Raw genomic sequence first — 22,068 nt, 5'->3', positions numbered from 1 at the left:
TATTCTTACATCTGAAGAAGGACAGCTGAACCACTAAAAAGTATTGTAGTCTTTTTAATTTTCAGTCAATTTTATCTTCAAATCTTTACCTTCTAACTTTATTTTCTTCAGCTTTATACAGCGACAACCCACTTCTGTAAAATGGCATTTATGTTGATTCCTGCGATTTTGAATTGTCTTTTCTATTTTGCAACACAGACATCAGGTATGCTCAAACATTGTTTTTTATTAGTTGTCCATTCACTATATGGTCATTTGCAATAATTATAAAATTCTCAATTTCTTTTCTAAACAGGGGTTACGATTCAGTCTATTCCAAGTGCCAATTCAGAGGGATATATTCTCACAGAGCTTGAGCAAACTGTCTCCCTGACCTGCAATGCAGGACAAGATATAACCTCAGGCGATGATAATGAGTTGGTTTGGCTCAGGAACAATGAATTGGTTTCTCTGAAAGATAAGAATAAAAATGGCACCAGCAGAGTATGCATTTCTCCGGTGATTCTGGAAGACAGGGAGACCATTTTCACCTGTCACCTACGCAGTAACGCCTCGGATAAGGTCTCTGTTGTACTCAATGTCACATGTGAGTATTAGAAATAAAACAGCAACATGTTTTCTATCTTCATACTTTACTGCAAAATATTTTCTAATCTACATGTAACCTCTTTATTTAGTGCAAGTCTATTACCTTCTACCATTATATTCTTTCCACTTTATTTCCAAAAGAATCTTACGTGAGCTCTGATTTATTTAATCCTTATTATCATCCTAATGCCAGATATCGTTGATATTCTGTCAACAGAAAAATCAATTTTCTCTGATCAACATAAAGATGCAAAAATAAATATTTACATAAAGATATACAAGGCAAATGCAAAATCTGTCATTAGCAGTAATATTGTTCAAGACTGACTGTTTGACCGATATCCAACTAACTCAATCGAATCAACCTATTACAATTTCACTTGTTAAATAGTGATTAGGCAAGAAGATTTTGATGTCGGCTCAATATAATTAATCAATTTATAGCAAAAGAAGGTAAATTATTTCTTCAACTGTACAAAGTTTTTATTTTTGGCAGAATTTAACCTTTGATTATGAGACCAAAACAACTGATGGATTACAGATTTCAGATCAGCCTGTTTAATGAACTTCTTGTTTTCTAGACCCTCCAGATTTTACAGACCTAGAGGAGATCACTGTAGAAGAGGAAGCGACTCTGATTTTAAAATGCAACATAGAGGCCAATCCTCCTGTGTCGTCAGTGGTTTGGATGCTCAACAAGACCGCTGTGGATTTGAAAGAAAGTCAGCTTACTCTGACCAACAATGGACTGTCCAGCACACTGTCCACTGAGAAAGTAAAACGGAGCCTGCATGAAGCCACATACCAGTGTATTGTAGATTCACCTTTGTATGGGCCCAAGACCAAAGAGTTCACAGTTAATGTCACAGGTTAGTTTGTACTTTGTATTTGTTTGCATTGTTTGTATTCAACGGTGCACTGAGTAACATTTCTGGAGAAGGGATGTCACCTGCTTTTCTCTCTCTCTTCTATCTCTCTTGCATTTAAACATGTTGATACTTTAAAAAACATGTATTCTTAGTCTCCACAGATCTGACCTGTAACTTGATCAGGTATCGGCACCTGCTCTTGCTATTAGGATAGATCATTTTAATGTAATTTTATGGACAGACAAAGAAACAACATCTAGACTAGACTAGCAGGTGGAGGACATGGTGATGTTAAGTTTTCTTTCATTTCTATTTAAATAATTGTGCAAATTTAGAGTTCAGAAGTCTTGGTCAAATTGCATTATGTCATAGTCATCAGATGGTTAGCCAGGAGAAAGAACCTTTACCAGAGCAAAATAAAAGGGGGAAAAAAGCTTTCATACCAGAGCAGCTAACCCACTTCGAAGCTAGTAGTATTTTTTATTTAATTTAAAAGGATCCTGTATGCCCTCTGCTAGCTAAAGTGATGTTTTGTACTCTCAGAAAACGTCAACAAATCTGAACATTCTCTGACATTCTTATTCCTATTTTAGATAAGACCTTGAAGTTCCCTCTGTATCCCATGATCGCAGGGATTGTAGTGGTATGTCTCACTTCATTACTTGCTGTTGCAGCACGATGGAGGAAAATTGTAAAGGTAGGACCTATAAACACACACACATTAAGTTCTTCCTCCATACAACTGACTAATATTTCTTTCTGTTTTTTTCAGTGCTGCAAGTAACTTTTTTACAAGTTTGAAAGGATGCACCATATGGATTCTTTCATACATAGTTATAGGACAAAATGTAATAATACACCACATATATTTAGCTGTCAGAATGACATTTGCTATTATTTATAGGGACAAATAATTATTTTTCAATGCAAGCAAAAACTAAATGTTTTTTGTTGTTGTTGTTGTTGTTTTGTATTCTGGTACTGTTATAAAAGTATTAATTTAAACAATGTCAGCAGTCACCTCCAGTCTCTCGCTCTAAAACCTTCAAATCAGGCAAGAAATCTAGGGGTAATAATGGACTCAGACTTGAACTTTAACAGTCACATAAAATCAATAACATCTGCAGCCTTTTACCATCTAAAAAACATAGCAAAAATCAAAGGTTTACTGTCTAAATCAGACTTGGAGAAACTTATCCATGCGTTTGTCTCCAGTAGGTTAGTCTACTGTAATGGTCTGCTCACTGGTCTCTCCAAACGAGCTGTGAGACGCTGCAGAACATCCAGAACGCTGCAGCTCGGGTCCTTACTCGAACTAGGAAGTACGAGCACATAAGTCCTGTGCTCAGGTCTCTGCACTGGCTTCCTGTGCCTCAGAGAATAGACTTTAAAGCAGCTCTGCTTGTGTACAAGTCTCTCCATGGCCGAGCACCAAAGTACATCTGTGACATGTTAGAGTCATATGAAACATCTCACACTCTGAGGACCTCAGGGACCGGCCTCCTGCTGGTGCCCAGAGTCAGAACTAAACAAGGGGAGTCAGCGTTTCAGGTTCATGCAGCTAAAACCTGGAACAGTCTTCCTGAACATGTGAGACAGACTCTTCTGTGATGCTGTTTAAATCCAGACTCAAAACATTTCTGTTTAACTGTGCATATAACTGAAAGGTTTTCATTCCGCACTCTTCTCTCCAATTTATGTCTCTCTTTTTTAATTTTAATCTTCATGATTATTTATGTTTTGATTTGTTTTTATTATGATTTTAATGTATTTCTTATTCTGTAAAGCACTTTGAATTACTTTGTGTACGAATTGTGCTATACAAATAAACTTGCCTTGCCTAATTACAAACCAATGGCATTAAATTCCCCACAAATGGACTTTAACATTTGACAATAAAAAGCTTGTTAAAATTGTGTTATACATTTACTTTAATTTAATGTAGAAGTGGCCCTGTCATTGCCATCATAAAGGTCAATGTTCTACGCCCCAAGAGTTAAGACCACTTGGAGGCAGGCAATAGGGTGGCACGAGACCCAGTTTCCACAAAATGAGATGAGAAACGAGAGTCCACCAGAACGAGACAAGATGAGATTTTAACATGATTCATAATAAATAAATGTTTTGCTTCAGTTCACGGTTTAGTCCTCAACATTTATGATTTACTTTATTTACATTTTCTGATGTAATTGTATCCCCGTTTTTTGGTACAACAGCCCCCCTGTCCCCTCCCCATCTATTTTTTTCATACCTGAGCTGTGGTGGGGTCATTACTAGACTTGGGCCTGGTACATATGCGCGTTCTTGTCACGGATACATTAAATAAAGAGTATCTGTTGCGTGTTTTGTCACGGCTCAGATTGCGTTGCTTTATTTTTACATTTTAATCATGGAACGTCTTCAATTTCTCTTATGCGCATGCTCAGTGCGTGCGGTTGCGCGGTGACGTCATGTCATTGCTGTGCGTGAGCCGGCGTGCAGGGTGTGGTGTTGTCCTCTGTGTGCAGTCCACCGCCAAATTCAAACCGAAAGGAAAGCAATAGAAGGAGGCTGCGGTTTCGTCAGGATTTGATTTAAGGTAATTCAATTTGATTTTAATCACATTAATTCTTTTGACGGCGCACGTTGGTATTCAAACTTATATCTCCATGGATGCTAACACTTTTCCAATGCTGCTAACTCAACTTTGTAAATTCATGTAGATCTAAGCACTCCATGTTATCTGTTGCTTGTCGGTAATTACTTGTTACTACTACTGACTATGTTAGAGTGTTTTGATGATAATTGAATTATAGTAATTACCTGAATCCAAGCTATTTGTAACATACATAACGTTATATGCATATAATTACGTAGATCACGGGCTCTTTCAGTTGTTACTGAGAGGGTAGTGGAAGTTAAAGAAGGGACAATAGATCACAGAAACTATTGTCAGGCTCCAGCTGTGCCCATTGTCTCTTCTTCATTCACATGTATATAAATTTAGTTTCTATAGATGAGTCCTCTTAAGCTTGCACAGACAGTGTTTTTTTATGTACAGATATAGATGATCAGTTGTGCCGCTGTGTTTCAGAAGGCTTCCTCAGGGATGGATGGTGTGGGCAAAGCAATGGTGGGTGTTTGGCGTGCACACACAGCCTTGGATGAATCTGACGCAGAGAGCTCCCCTGAAGCTCCAGACCGTTTCAAGAAGCAGCGCTCCTCTTCTTCCCTCAACAGTCTGAGGATGTCTCTGAGAAAGCGTCTCCCACTGCGCACTGTTCAGGCCAACTCTCTTCCTGAGAATCCCACCTGGGAAAACTTCCAACAGGAACCAAAACCTAGCAAGGTCCAAAGGTTCACCAGAAGTGCACGGAACTCCATCACAGAAGTCTATCAGGTATAGAGAGTTTATTTTGTGCAATAATGCTACTCCGCAAAACCAAGTAACAGAAACACACACGCATTGAAATCACCTAAAATATTTTATATTTTTAATAACATTAGCAACATAAATAGTATACAACACAAACCCAAACAAATCTGTTAGCATTATTATTACCTAAGTGACAAGGACACCTAAATTAATTATTGGAACATACATGTTAAAATGTGACATAGCATTATAAGTCGCAAGCATTATAAATAATGTTGTACAACCCACAGAAATTCCAGAGAACAAGGGAGTTTTCTCGTGAGGACTGTTTAGTTGCAACTCCAGGACGCATTTGTGAAGACGATGAACGAAGCAATTCAATCTCTCGCACCCCAAAACATACCCCACGCAGAGCCACAACCCCCAGGCGTACACCGAGAGCCACTACACCTGGACGCACTCCTGGATCCAGAGCACGAAAGACCCCAGAAGCGAGTGTTCGTGGTGTGAAGACTGGAAGAGGCCGAAGGCAGCTGGTCCGCATGGCTGCCCTGCGAAGCCCATTTGCATCTCCCAACACACAGAACCAGAGGATGTAAGACTTAACTATGGTTGTATTAAATGGTTGAATACTTGAGCACTCACAAACTCTTTCTGCTTCTACAGTATGTTTGACAAAGATCTTGAGTCAGTCTCTAGTGGACTAAGGAGACTTAAACATCTGTCCAGGGCTTTTGATGAGCTTATCGGCAGAGATGACAAGTAAGAACCTTTGAACACTGTTGCGTATTTTTGAAAGCATATCAGTTATACTGGTCGGTGTATCTGTGAAAAATACACACTAGTAGCAAGTATGTTGAATTGACTGTATATGCTCTAAAGACAAGCACATGGCTTTAATCCCCTGTGACCCGTTCGAAGAGTCCCAGTTCTGTTGAGCAGGCTATGGGCCCATGGCTCCCCCTCCTCCACATTCTTCCCGCCTCAGTTTCAAACTGGGTCTGTTTCTGGTATTCAGTGAAGGGGGAGAGAGGGTATACAGTCTGGAAAGGGGCCTCATGATATGACAAATATGCCAATGAGCAGTAAAGGGAAGTTCTGTCATCATGTCCTGTTTAGATGTGAAAATTTGAAAACGTATCCAAACTGACCTTTTCTTATTGGCGTCACAAAAGCACCACTGTTGTGCTTGCTGTCACAGTTAGCCACCAAATTTTAACCCCAAGAATGTGTTTCCCTAAAACAGACGGTTCCGCTATTCTATTATGGATTAACGGGCAGGAGAAGGTAATTAATTCTTAGCAATATTACTCCAAAGAAACTAAAAATGGCAGCATGTTACATAACATTGCATGACATATTTTCCCGTAATGTATTGTGATGCATGAACTAATGGATGAGCTACTGACCCGTTATGACCAGTAAATAACTTGCACTTCCACTTCCTGTCAGTGTTGCTCATGTTCTGATCACTGTGCCCACTGTTTGTGTGCCCAATATGCCCTCCTATGCCATCAGTAACTTTACACTACTGATGCACTTTTAATTCATGGATAACTTTTCTTTTTCAGAACTCTTTCAAGGGAGCATTGTGGAGGAGCTATGATGAGAAAGTTGGACCCTAGTGGTAAACTTTGTCGTTCAAACCTCACACGTCGAGCCGCTAACGTCTCAAACACTTTGGGAGACTGGGCACAGACCGCTGTGAACACTATATGTAAACCTAATTAACAAACACTCATGTGTGTTTCAAATGGGACCTTTGTATCTGTTTCTATGGAGTTTATGTTAGTACTTAGAAGGTGGAGACTGTAATAGGGCATTTTATTTGTTTTGCCTTAGCTTTATTCAGCCAGTATAGTCCATATATTTTGTGTTTACATATCTCGGGATAGTTAAAAACTGTAAAAATTGGCTACCAAATAGATATTTTTGTGTTGTCTAAAGCTGTAGCTGCTACAATCACATGTCTGTGTTACATTTAAAAATACTAATACTTTTTTATTTAGTCTTTCACTATACTGCATAACCCTGCACAAGACCAAAATATACACATACACTACTAATACTTCATCCACATTATATGCAATAATATGACTAATTTTGATCATATCTCCTCAAATATAGTTGGATATGCCAAAATATTTTCTGTTTTTTGTGAAAGAGGATTTTTATGCAACTGTTATATTTGTTTTTATACTTCATTACTTTATTACTTTATTTTGCATTAAAATATATGTAATGATATACACAAATTGTCAAAAGACTGCATTGAGAGCAACATTTGGCTGATTTATGCTACAAAGACTTTATTTTTTTTATATTGGTACCAGACCTTTGCATTACAATATTTTGGTTATGACTAAATAATGTGAAAAAATGTGTTTTGTTAAAAAAAAAATATATATATATATATTTTTTTTAAACATTGAATTGAGTTCTTTGGTCCTCAATCAGAATTACTTATTTATATCTAATGGGAAAAATACTTGTTTGGCCAGAAGGAGACATGGGGTTTTCTATATTGTAAAAAACTAAAAAAGGTGCAGTAGATATCAGTATCAGTATAAGAACCTGTTCCAGCCATAGACTATATATGTGTGTGTGTGTGTATATATATATATATATTATATATGTGTGTGTGTGTATATATATATATATTTATATTTCTATATATAATGTGTGTGTGTGTGTATATATATATACACACATCTTTTTTTTTAATTCATTTTTTATACAGTTTGTAAGGTCCAAACATTTGTGAAGCCAGATTGACATTTTGCGCACCTTGTTCCACCTTTTAAAATGCTTCAAAAGTGAAAGAATCCAAAAAGAGCTATCCAAGTGCAGTTAAAAACTTTAATGAGTGTTCACATAATTGAGGACATACAAAACATACAAAAGGAACTTTAACAGGTAGGTAACCGGAGGTCAAAAAACTGTTTGCCTCCACTCCCATTGTGCACCTTAAATAAGGAGTCACAGACCACAAAATAATACAAAAAATAAACATTACTTAATTTGACTAACATTTGCAATAAGTAATTGAAAGAAGAATAAATAGATCAAATTATTTTAAGAGAATAATCATGTTAACCATAAAGAAACAAAATAAGAATAACTAGAAAAGCACTCAGAGAGCGCAGACCTCCGCCAAGGACTACCCCCATTTTTTATATACATTGCGATAAAATCAGTCTTCTGGATCAGATCCGGATCAGCCTTTGGAATATGAAAGAGGATCCCATTGTCCATCCCTGAGTCAAGTGTCATGGGGTTTGGTCAGTAATTAACCGAGATATTGAGAAACAAATTTTTTGGCCCCATTTACCACAATGTTAACTAAAATTTCAAAGTGATCCAGAATCCAGGATTTCTTCCGAATCACCCCCAAAATGAAATCAGTTCTTCCTTTTCACATTTCCAACAAATCCTGAAAATTTCATCAAAATCGGTCCATAACTTTTTGAGTTATGTTGCTAACAGACAGACAAACAAACAAACAAACAGACAAACGCCGGCAAAAACATAACCTCCTTGGCGGAGGTAATTATGTCAGTATGGTTTGTAGCCTAGCCCATGACGCCCTATAGTGGCCTGTTTTAGTATTACACTTACAGAAATGGAGCCTGCTCTTTTTGTCTATTGTCGATACCCGTAGCAGCTTTGGCTTTGCTGAAAGCCCTCCTCCTCCTTCTCTCCGGCTTTGTACCCAGAGCTGAACCCACGCCGCGGCTCTCTTCTCCAGGATAACAGGGCCACTAAACTTAACTAAATGGCTCTTCACGTACCGAAAGCGCCGGGTTTTGCCCAAATGTTGAAAGATGGCGCAAAGGTGAGCGAAAAGTGTTGTGGTTGTAATGTTTTGTGCATCTAAAAAAGCCATGCTTGAGTTAGCATGCTAGCTGCCATCCATCCACTGTCATGTGGGAGAGTTCTAGAAGAAACCGGGGCCTTCAGCGTGACATAGGCTGAATTAGCGCCGATTGCATTTCCATCTTATTCCACCATATTACCTTTGTAATAATAATAAACACCATCTATGGTATACTTGTAGTATTTTAAATGTTTGTTTCTTGAAGAAGGCACGCCCTTATCGCATCCACTGACACAGCAGTGCTCTATCTGAAAGGATGCTTCCCGTTTATAACTCGTTGCCTTGTTTTATTTTTTTGATCCACAACGGAAGCTATTTGGACAGAGTAGCTCTCACATCACTTATATATATACACATTATATATATACACATATATATATATATATATATATATATATATATATATATATATATATATATATATATATAAAATAACAACAACAAAGAGTAAAAAGAGACGTGACATGCCGTTTAATGTGATTGTTTTTTGTACATTTGGTAGCACTACTCTGGGCTGGAAGAAGCTGTTTTTCGTAATATCAGAGCCTGTAAGGAGCTGTCCCAGACCACACGGACAGCCTATGGGCCAAATGGTACTACATTTATTTATTAAATGGATGTTTATTGTTTTTTTAAAGATGTACTTTATTGTGATGTTTGTGTACTTCCAAAGCTGGGTTCAGTTCAATGTATGATTTTTTTTTTTTATTATTATTATTATTTGCATTTAATTTTAGGTATGAACAAAATGGTCATTAATCACGTGGAGAAGCTGTTTGTCACCAATGATGCTGCAACAATCCTCAGAGAGCTTGAAGTGAGACTTTGGTTGTTTTGGTAGCAATCTGGTTGCATTTAAAAAATAATAATAATTTAACTGTTTTTCTTGTTCAGGTGCAACACCCAGCAGCAAAGATGGTTGTAATGGCCTCTCACATGCAGGAGCAGGAAGTGGGTGATGGAACCAACTTTGTCTTGGTTTTTGCTGGAGCTCTCCTAGAATTGGCAGAGGAACTCCTCAGGATGGGCCTCTCCGTTTCTGAGGTATAATGCAACTTGATAAAAGACCCATATAATTGCTCCACACAGATGCAATGGCAATCTGTTAATATTTGTTTTAGGTGATTGAGGGTTATGAAAAGGCGTGTAAGAAGGCTCTGGAGATCCTCCCTGACTGCGTTTGTTCTTCTGCAACAAACCTCCATGACATTAAAGAGACCACTTCTCTTATTCGTCCAGCGGTTATGAGCAAACAGTACGGCAATGAAGACTTCCTTGCCAACCTCATTGCTCAGGCCTGTGGTGAGTTTCCCACTAAATCATAGGCATTTAAAAAAAAAAAAAAAGTAGTTTTGGTACGTGGTAATGACTTATTTTATATTTTCTTCTCCATTATACAGTTTCTATCTTCCCTGAATCTGGCAATTTTAATGTTGACAATGTCAGAGTTTGCAAAATCTTGGTAAGTCTTATGTCTTTTTATATTTATAACTAGAGCCCGACCTATATGGATTTTGCTGTGGCCGATATGAAACCGATATAATGGGAGTTGGAGCTGCCTATAGCCGATATAATCGCCGATATGTTTAGTGATGTAAAAATTCACTGTAAATGTTGAATTGTTTAAAAAACTTAGGTTTGGCTCTGGTGGATTTTAAATTGGGTTTATTTAGGCAACATTTATTGTTATTCTGCCTCTTTACATCATATTTACAGACAGTAGGTTGGCTTAATGGCATTTTTGCATCACATTCTAGACACTAGTGATGGGTATTCCAGTTCTTTTTAGAGAAACGGCTCTTTTGGCTTGGCTCACTAAAAGCTGCTGGTTCTTTTGGCTCCCAAGCGGCTCTTCAGATTGTTTTGTTGCAAGCAGGTCTAAAGCACGTCTAAAGCAGGACTGAACCAGGTCTAAACCAGGTCTAAACCAGGACTGAAAAAGGACTAAACCGGGACTAAAACAGATCTAGACCACGTGTAAAACAGGACTAAACCAAAACTGAACCAGGACTGAGTGTCGGGACTCGGTCTCTATCTCGTGCCCAATTTTAGTCCTGGTTTATTTATTTTATGCTAAACTACAGCCAAATATGCTCGTTTTTGTTTGAGAAATTTGAGTGTACATAGGATAAAAAAAACAAAGTTTCGTTTTCAGCCGCTGCCGCTGTCAAACTACCGCGAGTCTGCTTGCGGAGTGAAGAGAAAATACGGCTCCCGTCGTTCGCTTCTAAGAACCGTTTCATTCGCGACCGACCCATAACTAGTAAAGAAACTAGCGTTATTAGCCTTTAGCCGTAAATACGTGCAATAATTAATTATATGCGCAAATGTAATAATTCACACCTCTATTCACAGCTCATTTACATATCAATGCAGGTCCAGTAACAAATATACAGCCAATGTAGTCACTTTACAATAGACCAATAGAAAACAGCCTGTTTATGTGCGGGAGCTACAGCAGCTAACCCATAACAAATGACCAAAACTAGCTTCAAAGTTGACATATTTCCAATACTCACCGCTCATACAGGCTCCTCCTCACATCACAAGTCTGCACTAATAAATGTCCTTTTAATCCAGACTCAAACCGATTGTCCGTAAAAAGAATATAATCTCAGTGTTTGGATCTGTGTCTGCGCATGTAAACAAACACACGTGAGTGACGCGACTCTGGTGTGTTCAGGGACAATACGGACACACACACACAGACAAATGACTCCGCAGATAAATACTGACGCAGAGTCACATATTAGGATATTTATCTGTCTGGAAATTGGATTAAATTAACATAATGTACAGAGTCTAAGATTTTTAACATCGGCCAACCGATATATCGGTCGGGCTCTATTTATAACATATACTGTTTGGCATTACTAACAGTGCTTTGTGTCAGGGATGTGGGGTGACTGCATCTTCCATGCTGCATGGCATGGTATTCAAGAAGGAAGCAGAAGGAGACATCACATCAGTTAAAGATGCCAAGATTGCAGTTTTCTCTTGTCCATTTGACTGCACCGTCACAGAAACCAAGGTAGGGAAGATTTTAGTGTACTCTTATTGCGCTGCTTAAAATATTGTATAGTGAATTCTGTCAGCATATTGGATTTTTTTCTAAATAGGGAACAGTCCTGATTAATAATGCCAAAGAACTCATGGACTTTAGTAGGGGAGAGGAGGACATGATGGAGGCTCAGGTGAAGGCCATCAAAGAGGCTGGAGCTAATGTGGTAGTAACAGGAGGGAAAGTGGCTGATATGGCTCTGCACTACGCCAACAAGTATAAGCTGATGGTTGTGAGGTGAGACCAATGCTGAACATGTGGATGCTTTAGAATAATATAAGATGTATCAAAGTGTCCTCATGTCAATGCAATATATTTTTAGGCTCAACTTAAAATGGGACCTGAGGAGACTATGCAAGACTGTGGGAGCAGTGGCTCTGCCAAAAATGGTGAGTTTCATTTTATCTGAAAAGTGGTGTATTCATGTGCATACAGGTTTTTAAAAAAAAAACACTTTTTTCCTCCATAGACTGCACCAACTCCGGACGAGATGGGCCACTGTGACAGCGTGTACCTTACGGAGGTAGGCGACACGCAGGTGGTGGTCTTCAAACATGGTAAGAGATTATTTTCTTTAAATATAGCAATGTATATTTTATTTTAAGGTGAACCTAAATCATTTGTGATACAGAAAAGGAAGATGGTGCCATTTCAACAGTCGTGATCAGAGGCTCCACTGACAACCTGATGGATGACATTGAGAGGGCTGTGGATGATGGTGTCAACACCTTCAAAGTTTTGGTCCGGGTAGGTTACCAGAAAGAGACTCTTAATTCATCAAAAGGACATACTGTTCATTCTACAGACATCCAAACATAAATCGAAAGCTCATGCAGTTGAGTTTTATAATTCCAGTGAAAATGTTCCTTTTCTGTATACAAGTAACAGTCCTCAGACCAGGGGTCTCCAACCTTTTTCCCCTGGTGAGGTACCTTTACAAAACAAAAATGCCAGACAGCTACTAATTTTAGAGATCACAGGACATAAAGATGCATAAGAACCATGGCAAGATGGGGTACAGTTAGATAAAACATAAACTATTATTTATTTATGAATCACGGATTTGCAATAATAGGCATTTTTTAAATCAAATTTGAGTTATTCAGGACAATACATGTAATTCAGAAATCCTTTGAGCTACTTGGAAGGGGGTGGAGAGCTACTGGTAGCTCCTGAGCTACAGGTTGGAGACCCATGCCTTAGACATTTATTTGTATTCACAGGACAAGCGCCTGCTCCCTGGTGCAGGAGCTGCAGAAATTGAACTGGCTAAGCAGTTGGCCTCATATGGAGAGGTAACAAAATTGCATGTGTTTGTTTTGTGCATTTCACTTGCATGTGAAATGTGATTGTTTTATTATTAAATATACATATTTTTCTTTCTTGCAGTCATGCCCAGGTTTAGAGCAGTATGCCATTAAAAAGTTTGCTGAAGCCTTTGAGGCATTGCCACGTGCTCTGGCAGAGAACTCTGGTGTCAAAGCTAGCGAGCTCATCTCTAAAATGTATGCAGCACATCACGAGGGGAACAAAAACATGGGCTTTGACATTGAGGTTCGTAGGATAAAATGTGTTTTACCATCTAAAATTATTGGAATTTAAGTTAATGTGGTTATGCTATAATTCTCAGGGAGACGGTCCCTCTTTGAAAGACATGGTTGAAGCCGGAATCCTAGAGCCATTCCTGGTAAAACATTGGGGTATTAAACTGGCCACAAATGCAGCAATTACAGTACTAAGAGTTGACCAGGTTTGTACACATTTCTATGATGAGTTTGTTCATTTTTTTATCTACCCATTTCTAGGTGTTCTCAGAATGTGCCCACATTTTGCAAATCTGCAAAATTTAAACTTTTGCTGAATGGTTACTGTTACATCACCTTCAGTTGGGTAACTCCAGCTTGTATGTATACTGTATACTGTCAGATCATCATGGCTAAAGCAGCAGGGGGACCGAAAACTCCCAAGCAAAGAGGCCACTGGGACAAAGATGACTGGGATGAAGAGCCTGATAAATTTGACACTCATCATTAGAGGGCGCTACAGTGCCTTCTTTCAGTAGGTTCATAAAAGGACATGTGGTTTGAACAAAAAACTCCTCACTGGCTAGTCTCACTCACTGAATATGGAGTTTGTCACTCACTACTAACACTAGTGTGAAACTGAACATGTTAAATATCTTAGACGACTTTGAAATGTGAATGTCACGGGTGATTTATTGCTCTTTAAAAACTAAACCACTGTTCAAAGAGCACTAATGTGATATGGTGTGATGGCATGGTGCATGGACTTGTAATATGACCTTATTTTCCTTACAGCCAGAAGAAGGTAAATCTAGCTTCTACTCTAATCTGCCTGGTACAATAGTCTTGAGGAAGAAAAGCAATATATACTATGTTATGTGAGAAGGGTATATATTTGATGTGTAATCAGACATAATACTGAGCTTAAATAGGATAGTGTTATCTGTTGCGTAATTAAATAATGTAAAGACAACCTTCTTTCCAATCGTAAACCACAGTATCCTAGTCGTTGAGTAGATTATCCCTTTGACCTGTGTATTTTGCCTCTGTTGCATTGAACTCTTGATCACAAACCCAATTAAAACGATAGAACAGTAGCTTAAACTTGACAAAATGTGGTTCTTTTCCCAGATCATCATGGCCAAACCAGCAGGGGGTCCCAAACCACCCCAGGACAGGAAGGATTTTGATGAGGATGATTGAATGTGATGAGGTTCGCCCGATGTTCCTCACTTCTCCCATGCACCCACATTCTTTTCTACATGTTTATTTAAAAGCTCTGTTTGGTTTATTTTGTAGATGACATGTTGATTGACAAAGACGTTTGTCACAAAGAAACAAATGTACTGATGGCTCTTTTGCATTTTATGTTCTTAAACCAAATAAAAGGCATTTGCGCTGTCACATTGTAGGTGTTTGTGTAGTTAATTTTGCCCTTTTTTCCACCAGGCTGACAGTGTGCTATCCACACAATTTTCCTCAGCATATTGGTGCGGAATGTTACTTTTCTTGTGGTTTCTGCCTTCTTGTTTCCATAGAGATGTCTTTGCTTTTATTGAAAGGTTCCACAGTATCTCTGGAATTAAACTATCTTACTGTGTGTTCATCTACATTTGATTTGTGACCTCAAGGGCACCTGCTTGCCTCCTTCAAAACAGACAAGTTCCATGGAGGCAGTTGTTGCATGGTGCACATTTAATGGTAACAGTCATTGTGCATAGGCATACAGGATTGACTTTTTTTTTTTTTCATTCATTTTGTCGCGTGTTTTAATAAACAAAGCAAATGATGCAGTATTGAGCAGTGAACGGCAGAGGGAGCTTAAAGGCCAAGTTTCCCCATTGGACGTGTGGCCAAGATGTGGGCGGATTTATTCTGACGTTGTCCATACAGGGATTAACTTGTTTTTTGTCGCCATTATCTGACATTTACCGCGTAACCTATGTGGATTTGTGCTTGAATTTAAATTTTCATTGGCTTTGCGTTTTGTTTTTTAGTCTTTGACTAATGTGCGCCGTAGGGAGTCGCACACTGCGGTAACATAATATGATTTGTATGGATAAGTAGCGCACGTTTTTCGCACTGTGAGGGCACAGTGCCGATGTTCTGTCACGCAAATGGGGGCCGACGGCAGTAAAAACTCGAAGGTGAGTCCTACAGACTCTATATGGTGAGTCCAGAGAAATCCCAAGTGTGACGCACGAGGTGGGGGTTCCCGTTACCCTGGCGAGGGGTGCCCCAAAGTTACTATGCTGTCAGTCTATCACACTGGTGGTGAAAGTTAACAGTGAAGCATATTGTGTAAAATAGGCTATAAAGCTTCAAATTTGATTACGAATTTGGTATGCGTCCTGAATGGGAATTAATTGATGGAATCCACAGCGGAGAAGTCGGATCAGATTGTGGACATTCAGCTATCAAACGGTGGACTGGGGCTGTGCGTTTGAGACATGGGGGTTTGAGACTGAATGACATAGATTTATTCCTGAATTAGAATCTGTGATAATAACATCTTGTCTGGCTGATTAAACCTCTTGCATCACAAAGCACAGATTTGCTGTCGAGCCAGAAAGCTCAGGAGGGAGAACGTCTTTCATGTGAAGCTGGATATGAACATACTTTTCTCCCCTTTTAAATATGTATGAAATGATTTGCTCTCCTTCTCCACGCTGCCCACTTTAAAGTCTACATAATGTTGCACAAGTCTGTTGTTGATGATTATTATGAATTCTTTATGCAATGGCCCCAGTAAAATCTTAGCTGATTCTAACTCAGCACTTGCATATCTTTAAAAAGCCTAGTTAATGAAGGAGAATGCAAATCCTGCATATTGCATTTGAGAGAGAGATACTTTATTGACCTCAAGGGAAACTCAAGTTTTGCTGCAGCAACATTTACACTACACTTCTCAGTTGCTTTGTGTCTCAATGCAGTTTAACCAGAGGACTGCAGATCAGTCAGCAGATCTCGTATCAGGGTAGTTGTATCGGGGTAAGTGTCCTTCTTCTGTGTTCTGTAGCATCACAGCAGCCTCCAGGGTGGAATCAGGTGAACACAACAGGAACGGCTTGTTCTTATTCCACTCTGGTGTTTCGGTTGGTGATTCATTCCCTCAGAGTGCTTCCTCTGGAAAGTCTTCTGCCACATATGTTACCACAGATGATGCATAATGTCATCTCAAATGTCCATAGCCAGTTACTTAACTAACCTCTTGCATGGTCTCTATGGATATGGGACAAACAAACAGCTCATTTATAAAAATCCAACAGTCCCTTGAACTGCACATGCTGCACATCTTAGTTGGTTAAAATCCCATGATATGATATTAAAAGATGTCCCTATTTACCCGAGACAATGCCAGTTTTGAGCCCTTTGTGCCCTGTCCCTATTTTTTGCCAATATGATACCTACCAACAGTAAAGAGGGGCATAAAATGTCGTTTATTTAGGTAAAATACAGAAAGCATGCTTAAAAATTACCAAAACACAAAGTTAGTTGTGAATAAGTCATGAATGTGCCAAGTGCATAACAATTTTCCTTAATTATGCACTTTTTACACAATTGTATTATTACCAACCACAACAAAACAGGGGTGTCCCAGTTTTTGATCAACATAATTCCATTTAGACTTTTAAATAATTATTCCATATTTAAAATGATACACTTTAATATATTTCGTGCAGCATCAGGAAGAACTTGGTTATGTTAAAATGTATGCCATTATACAACTACAACACTAGAAGGCTTAATGTGCACTGACCACTGACCAGTCTTCTCAGAAGTCAGACGTCACATCTTGAAGATTATATAAACTGTATTATTTTTGGGATTCATATACTAGCCTTTTTTTTTTATCTCGCTGCTTTTTAACTGACTGTTACAGAGGCCGGTGGGGGACCAGGATGATGAGCCCCTTGCATCTGGATGGAGAGGGTTTCTCTCCAGTGTGGGTCTGTCCCTTCCTGCCTCGGTGTGTCGTCTGGCCCCTCCAGCTCTGCGGCTCGGCCATCGTCGGATGCTCCAGGGAAAAGCTCCAGACATCCCCGAGCATGTGCTGAGGCTAGCGGGGGTCGGCCCAGACAAGCTGAGGGCCGAGTGGAGCTTACCAGGCTTCATCTCCATGTTCCTGCCAGAGTTCCCACACCGGACTGTGCCTGGACAAGAGCATTTCCAAGTACATACTTACTTTATGCCCTCAAGTGTCTCACATGCTCACTGTGTCTCTGCTTCAGGTTATGAGTTATATTGCCAAAGGCTCATTTGGACCCATTCTGAAAGTGAAAGACAAAGTAAAACAGAAAACCTATGCTGTGAAGGTAAAGTCTTGGAAATGTATGTTGTTTGTATGTATTTGCTAATTTTTCGCAATTTAAGTAGACAAGAAGGAAAAATATTTATGTGGTGTAAATGAATAATATACCAGTATTTGTCTGTTCTGTGTACAGGTTATACCTAAATCAGAAATCCTGAGACTTGGCGTGTTGGAACAGTCTAAGGAAGAAGTGATTGTTCAGGTGGGTGCAGTAGAACTATAGTAACTGCAGCTAATTCTAACAAATCAAGTCATTCAATTCATTACAGTAATAGTTCTCCAATGTACTTCCCCTATATATGGTCAGTGATAAAACTCAAGCTCAAGCTGACCTCTGATCTTTGCCTTCAGCGTCAGGTTCATCATCCATTTGTCCATGACCTCCAGGACTGCTGGCAGACTCAGCGCCACCTCTACATTAGTGAGTTAGCAGAGACTAGTGACCAGTGCTCTTCCTAACCTGAATTCACTTTTCCAAAATCTCCTCACCTTCCCTCAAATTTTTAATTAGTACTCAAATTTGAACATATGTCTTAGTACAGCATTTTTGCTTGGATTTCCGTGCTGTAGCTATTCAGACAGTAGTTGCTTTGCTCTCTCCTGGTTTTCAAAAGCCCTTTCCCTATTTTCAGTCACTGACACAGACAGTGTTACCCAGTTTGTGTGCATCCCCAGCCCTATTTAACGCGTGTGTTGAACGCTGATGGAGCTTATTTTGCAAGACTAAAATTAAAAAGGATTTCTGACTGTCAGTTCATTAATGCTTTTGTTGAATAATTTTATTTTACTTTCAGTCAGTGCGGTGGTCACAGACACACTTGTGCAGTCCTCATGTATCTTGCCACCCCTGCCTGCTTTTACCTTGTCACACTCCACACTTGTAAATGTTGTCTTATTTTTATCCCGCATCATATAACATTATATTAACATACCTTCTGTGCCTCCACAGTGTGTGACTACTGCAGCACTGGGGACCTCTACACTTACTGGCAAATGAATGGACAGTTTTCAGAGGATACTGTCAGAGTGTTTGCTGCAGAGCTGGGGTGTGCTCTGGGTGAGATGGCCCAACTTAGATGATCCTGTCTGGTTTCTATATTTAATTGTGCTGCATTGTCCTTTCTCCCAAGAATAAAATGCCTTGCTAGCCTTATTTTCAGCTGTATCACAAACAAAAAAAAAGAAAATTCGTATAGTTGCTATTGCTTAATTCCTGGCAAAAGATAAATTCAATTTGTTCGCTGGACAAAAGTTTATTTTGGTCAAATACATTTCACAGCTCATCCAAGCTGCTTCTTCAGTTCTGGTCAGAATGCTGATGGATGCTGCCTTATATGTGCCTGCAGGGAGGGGCTAACTACTTTGAAACTACTCTAATGAACTGTACTGAGTGCACATATTATTACCATAATCATTCAGGCCCATAATGAGTACACCTCTATCTCTATATTTTTCTTTGTTTTGTTTTAGGTCTAAGGATCGAGTTGTAAATGGGAGATAGATGATGTCTGAGGTCTCCATTTCTGTTCAAGGATGGATTGTCTTTCCTAACAAAAAAGACATTCCAGCATTCTGACCAGAACTGAACAAGGAACTTGGTTGAGCTGCGAAACATATTCGATCAAAATAAACTATTGTCCAGTGGACAAATTGAATTTATCCTTTGAATTGAATTTCTCCTTTGCCATGGATTCTGCCTTGATGACTTAAGATTTTACACACATATTGCTTAATCCCTGTTTATCTTTTAGGTTTTCTACATGACATTGGAGTCATCCATCGAGATGTGAAGGTAATCAAAATAATTCATTCACTTACTATGCTGTGCTGTAGCTAATTTATTTGCTGAAACTTTTCTTCTTTGTCTGTACATTTTCATTGGAAGTATACAATTCAATGAAATTTATTATTATACACAATACATATTTTGTTTTACACTTCTGTTTATGTTATAGATGGAGAATATTTTGCTGACAGACAATGGTGAGTGGCAAAATGCAACCAACAGATGGCAGCAAAGCACAGCCTGGACATAGCAGCCTGTCATTTAACTACTCAATTAATAATTATGTGTTACTGGTATAAAGTATATCTAATACAAATAAATGCGTTTGTACTTTATCTATTTTAACTCTTTTTAAAAACATTAATTATTATTTGTCCAGCTGAGTAACAGTGCGTATTGATGCGTTAAAATGGTCTGTTCCAGGACACCTCCGTTTAGCTGACTTTGGTTTGTCCCGTCGCCTGGAGAGAGGAGGGAGAGCCTTCACTATTTGTGGCACTATACAATATATGGGTAAGAGTAGCTTTCAAAAAGCACAAAAAGTAGAATAAAATTGTCACATGTCTGGGTGTATGTGTTCTTCAGCTCCAGAAGTGTTGAGTGGTGGGCCCTATAACCATGCTGCCGATTGGTGGTCTCTGGGGATCTTGATTTTCTCATTGGTTACTGGGAAGGTGAGAGAAAATGAGCAATGGGCAGTGACATCATGTGCTCATGTCTAAAGACTGTACTTTTTTACTGCTTTAATAGCTATTAAATGTGTTGTTTCCTCTGATCAGATCCATTCTTTAATCAAAATTCAATGTAACTTGTCTTATTTTGCCTAGTTCCCTGTACCACCTGAATCTGACCACTGCAACATGTTAAGAAAAGTTAGACATTTTCCATATGAAATGCCCCTCAGCTTTAGCCCTCCACTGGCTTTGCTCATCACAGAGGTATTTGATTATTTATTCCAAACTTAAATATATAGATATCTATCTAATCTAAACATTTATGGAACTTATTTCTCTCTTTAGCTTCTCTGCAAGACTCCTATTCGTAGACTAAGAACTATTGATCGATTTAAACGACAAGCCTTTTTTCGTGGGATGAGTTTTGACCTTGCCCTTATGCAGCGGGAGCCTGTGGAGGTACCGAGTGCTTTAATAATCATTGTGATGTGTGTAAGGTGTGCATAAAGATGTTTTTTTTAATGCAGGTGATTCTGATGCTGAGGGAGAGGCCGGACCGAGCAGCCAAAGCTCGCAGAGGCCTCACTCTGTCTTTGCAGCCACTGAAAGGTTTTGACTACGACTCCCTGCTTAGCCCAGACACTCCAGACATTCAGGACAACAGCACCCAAACCCACGTGACAGTACTGCCAGGACCACCACTGCAACCTGCTCAGGAAAAGGGTCCTCGCAGAGAAGTCTTTGTATGAAGCACTTTGTGTTTACTATAAAATAATATGCACTAAAGGCCTATGTGTAATCACACACATCCTCACTCTTACTCAAAGCTGTGGTGCACTGTGTACAAACTACCTGAGAAGATGCCTACAACATATATAAATATATTGAATTGGTTGATAGAGTATACTAGAGTCATGTTTTCAAAAAAGTATTTTTCTTCCATAATTTACAAAGGTAATTTTATATTATATGCCTTCCACTTTTCACAGCTCTTTTATTTGCACAGTGTTTTGCAAGGAATATTGCGCCATTGTTCGTCTCTTTCCTCGCGATTGGTCATGGTTGCCCTTTAACAAAATGTAACAAAATACTATCAGACATTTCATTGTTTTCTGTTACACCATAGGAATTTCTGGCTCCGCAGGAAACCACTACAGCTCTTGCAGAGGTACATTTCTTAAGATGAATTCTTATTGTCTTCATAATGTGAAAATGTGTTGGGTCCTTAAATTGTACATTTGATCTATTTCTGAATATTGATTTGTTTGTGATACCTTAAACGTCATTACCTTGGCTGTCTAGAGAATGATGCAGCAGAAATCTACACTTTCTTTATTTATTATTGACCATAGCATCATTTTTGCCTTTTTGTTTGTTGTAATCTGTCCAAAGTTATTTCCTTTAGGCCTTGTTTCATTTATTTTCACGTGGCTCTCAAGGCTGCAAACTCAAGGCTCTAAATATATACCTCAGTTTGTCTCTTTGATAGATCCAGGGCTTTTTCTATTTCCCTCTTGTAACTGACATGAATTGTGCCCATAAATACAACCTTTTGCACTTGCCTAATAATATTCTAATGGATGTTCACAAAATCATTGGTGATTCTGTGACAAAATGACTCAATCTGTTGCTCATATATAAATTCTGTGTAAAGACAGTGTTGTGTATATTTTTGTAAATGGAGAATAAAATTATTGAACTATATATAAGTATGTTTTATTGGCGAGGGGTATTGTTCTTCGTCGGTTTCTTTATTATTATTATTATTATTCCCTTTTCCGACCAAACGATCGCATTTTTGACCCCCTGAACATGGACGAAAAGGCCCCAAACCGGGGTCCAGATCGATCGGCCCGGCGAAAAATTCGATAAAATGGGCATCGCAACAATGACCCGAGTGACCCGACTCAACAGTGCCACCTAGAATTGGACCCCTATGGGAGTGGGAACAGGCAAAGTTTGTCGCAGGGAAACGAAATTCGGGACAGTGATAGAGAACCCTTTAGTTTTTACAGGAATCGAT

At 38.9% G+C, this 22,068-nt stretch overlaps 4 protein-coding genes across 6 annotated transcripts; all 4 read left to right on the top strand.

The window, feature by feature from the left end:
• Nucleotides 1–207: 207 nt before the first annotated feature.
• Nucleotides 208–2,359, top strand: tmigd1 (transmembrane and immunoglobulin domain containing 1). Its single transcript, XM_020923073.2, has 5 exons — nt 208–220; nt 296–586; nt 1,170–1,457; nt 2,051–2,154; nt 2,230–2,359. Exons 1-5 carry the CDS (start codon nt 208–210, stop codon nt 2,239–2,241), a joined length of 708 nt encoding a protein of 235 aa, XP_020778732.1. The 3' UTR covers nt 2,242–2,359.
• A 1,564-nt stretch (nt 2,360–3,923) lies between these two features.
• Nucleotides 3,924–7,240, top strand: LOC110158642 (uncharacterized). 2 transcript variants are annotated; one of them, XM_020923154.2, is made up of 5 exons: nt 3,924–4,035; nt 4,531–4,836; nt 5,103–5,407; nt 5,479–5,574; nt 6,384–7,240. In XM_020923154.2, exons 2-5 carry the CDS (start codon nt 4,546–4,548, stop codon nt 6,541–6,543), a joined length of 852 nt encoding a protein of 283 aa, XP_020778813.1. In that variant the 5' UTR covers nt 3,924–4,035; nt 4,531–4,545; the 3' UTR covers nt 6,544–7,240. The 2 variants fall into 2 exon arrangements, with proteins under 2 accessions (XP_020778813.1, XP_055004622.1); XM_055148647.1 differs by having other exon boundaries at nt 3,971–4,035; nt 4,534–4,836.
• A 1,246-nt stretch (nt 7,241–8,486) lies between these two features.
• On the top strand, nt 8,487–14,677 carry cct8 (chaperonin containing TCP1, subunit 8 (theta)). 2 transcript variants are annotated; one of them, XM_055148802.1, is made up of 16 exons: nt 8,487–8,647; nt 9,192–9,282; nt 9,427–9,506; nt 9,584–9,733; nt 9,811–9,991; nt 10,090–10,151; nt 11,583–11,720; nt 11,809–11,987; nt 12,073–12,139; nt 12,220–12,307; nt 12,382–12,497; nt 12,974–13,045; nt 13,140–13,304; nt 13,381–13,500; nt 13,677–13,808; nt 14,405–14,677. In XM_055148802.1, the coding sequence occupies exons 1-15, from the start codon at nt 8,588–8,590 to the stop codon at nt 13,782–13,784; spliced, it is 1,677 nt and encodes a 558-aa protein (XP_055004777.1). In that variant the 5' UTR covers nt 8,487–8,587; the 3' UTR covers nt 13,785–13,808; nt 14,405–14,677. The 2 variants fall into 2 exon arrangements, with proteins under 2 accessions (XP_055004777.1, XP_020778529.1); XM_020922870.2 differs by lacking the exon at nt 13,677–13,808.
• Nucleotides 14,678–15,165: 488 nt separating this feature from the next.
• On the top strand, nt 15,166–21,748 carry rskrb (ribosomal protein S6 kinase related b). Its single transcript, XM_020923145.2, has 13 exons — nt 15,166–15,420; nt 17,157–17,447; nt 17,506–17,589; nt 17,719–17,787; nt 17,937–18,006; nt 18,535–18,642; nt 19,337–19,377; nt 19,541–19,568; nt 19,795–19,884; nt 19,957–20,045; nt 20,199–20,309; nt 20,391–20,504; nt 20,573–21,748. Exons 1-13 carry the CDS (start codon nt 15,391–15,393, stop codon nt 20,792–20,794), a joined length of 1,347 nt encoding a protein of 448 aa, XP_020778804.1. The 5' UTR covers nt 15,166–15,390; the 3' UTR covers nt 20,795–21,748.
• The last annotated feature ends 320 nt before the right edge of the window (nt 21,749–22,068 follow it).

The sequence above is a fragment of the Boleophthalmus pectinirostris genome, unplaced genomic scaffold (genome assembly GCF_026225935.1).
Source record: "Boleophthalmus pectinirostris isolate CB_2022bp ecotype Guang Dong unplaced genomic scaffold, ASM2622593v1 HiC_scaffold_12, whole genome shotgun sequence".
NCBI classification, from domain to species: domain Eukaryota; kingdom Metazoa; phylum Chordata; class Actinopteri; order Gobiiformes; family Gobiidae; genus Boleophthalmus; species Boleophthalmus pectinirostris.
The sequence above is the reverse complement of the archived record's forward strand: the minus strand, read 5'-3'. Positions and strand labels throughout refer to the sequence as shown.

Bases quoted from the DNA above. Each gene is read 5' to 3' on its own strand.
- tmigd1 (XM_020923073.2), top strand. The intron at 587-1,169 runs GTGAGTATTAGA...CTTGTTTTCTAG, and splicing joins TGTTGTACTCAATGTCACAT to ACCCTCCAGATTTTACAGAC. The intron at 1,458-2,050 runs GTTAGTTTGTAC...TTCCTATTTTAG, and splicing joins GTTCACAGTTAATGTCACAG to ATAAGACCTTGAAGTTCCCT.
- LOC110158642 (XM_020923154.2), top strand. From the start codon at position 4,546: ATGGATGGTGTGGGCAAAGCAATGGTGGGTGTTTGGCGTGCACACACA. The intron at 4,837-5,102 runs GTATAGAGAGTT...TACAACCCACAG, and splicing joins CCATCACAGAAGTCTATCAG to AAATTCCAGAGAACAAGGGA. The intron at 5,575-6,383 runs GTAAGAACCTTT...TTTCTTTTTCAG, and splicing joins CTTATCGGCAGAGATGACAA to AACTCTTTCAAGGGAGCATT.
- cct8 (XM_055148802.1), top strand. From the start codon at position 8,588: ATGGCTCTTCACGTACCGAAAGCGCCGGGTTTTGCCCAAATGTTGAAA. The intron at 13,046-13,139 runs GTAACAAAATTG...TCTTTCTTGCAG, and splicing joins AGTTGGCCTCATATGGAGAG to TCATGCCCAGGTTTAGAGCA. The intron at 13,501-13,676 runs GTTTGTACACAT...GTATACTGTCAG, and splicing joins CAGTACTAAGAGTTGACCAG to ATCATCATGGCTAAAGCAGC.
- rskrb (XM_020923145.2), top strand. From the start codon at position 15,391: ATGGGGGCCGACGGCAGTAAAAACTCGAAG. The intron at 18,007-18,534 runs GTGAGTTAGCAG...GTGCCTCCACAG, and splicing joins TCAGCGCCACCTCTACATTA to TGTGTGACTACTGCAGCACT. The intron at 18,643-19,336 runs GTGAGATGGCCC...TTTATCTTTTAG, and splicing joins AGAGCTGGGGTGTGCTCTGG to GTTTTCTACATGACATTGGA.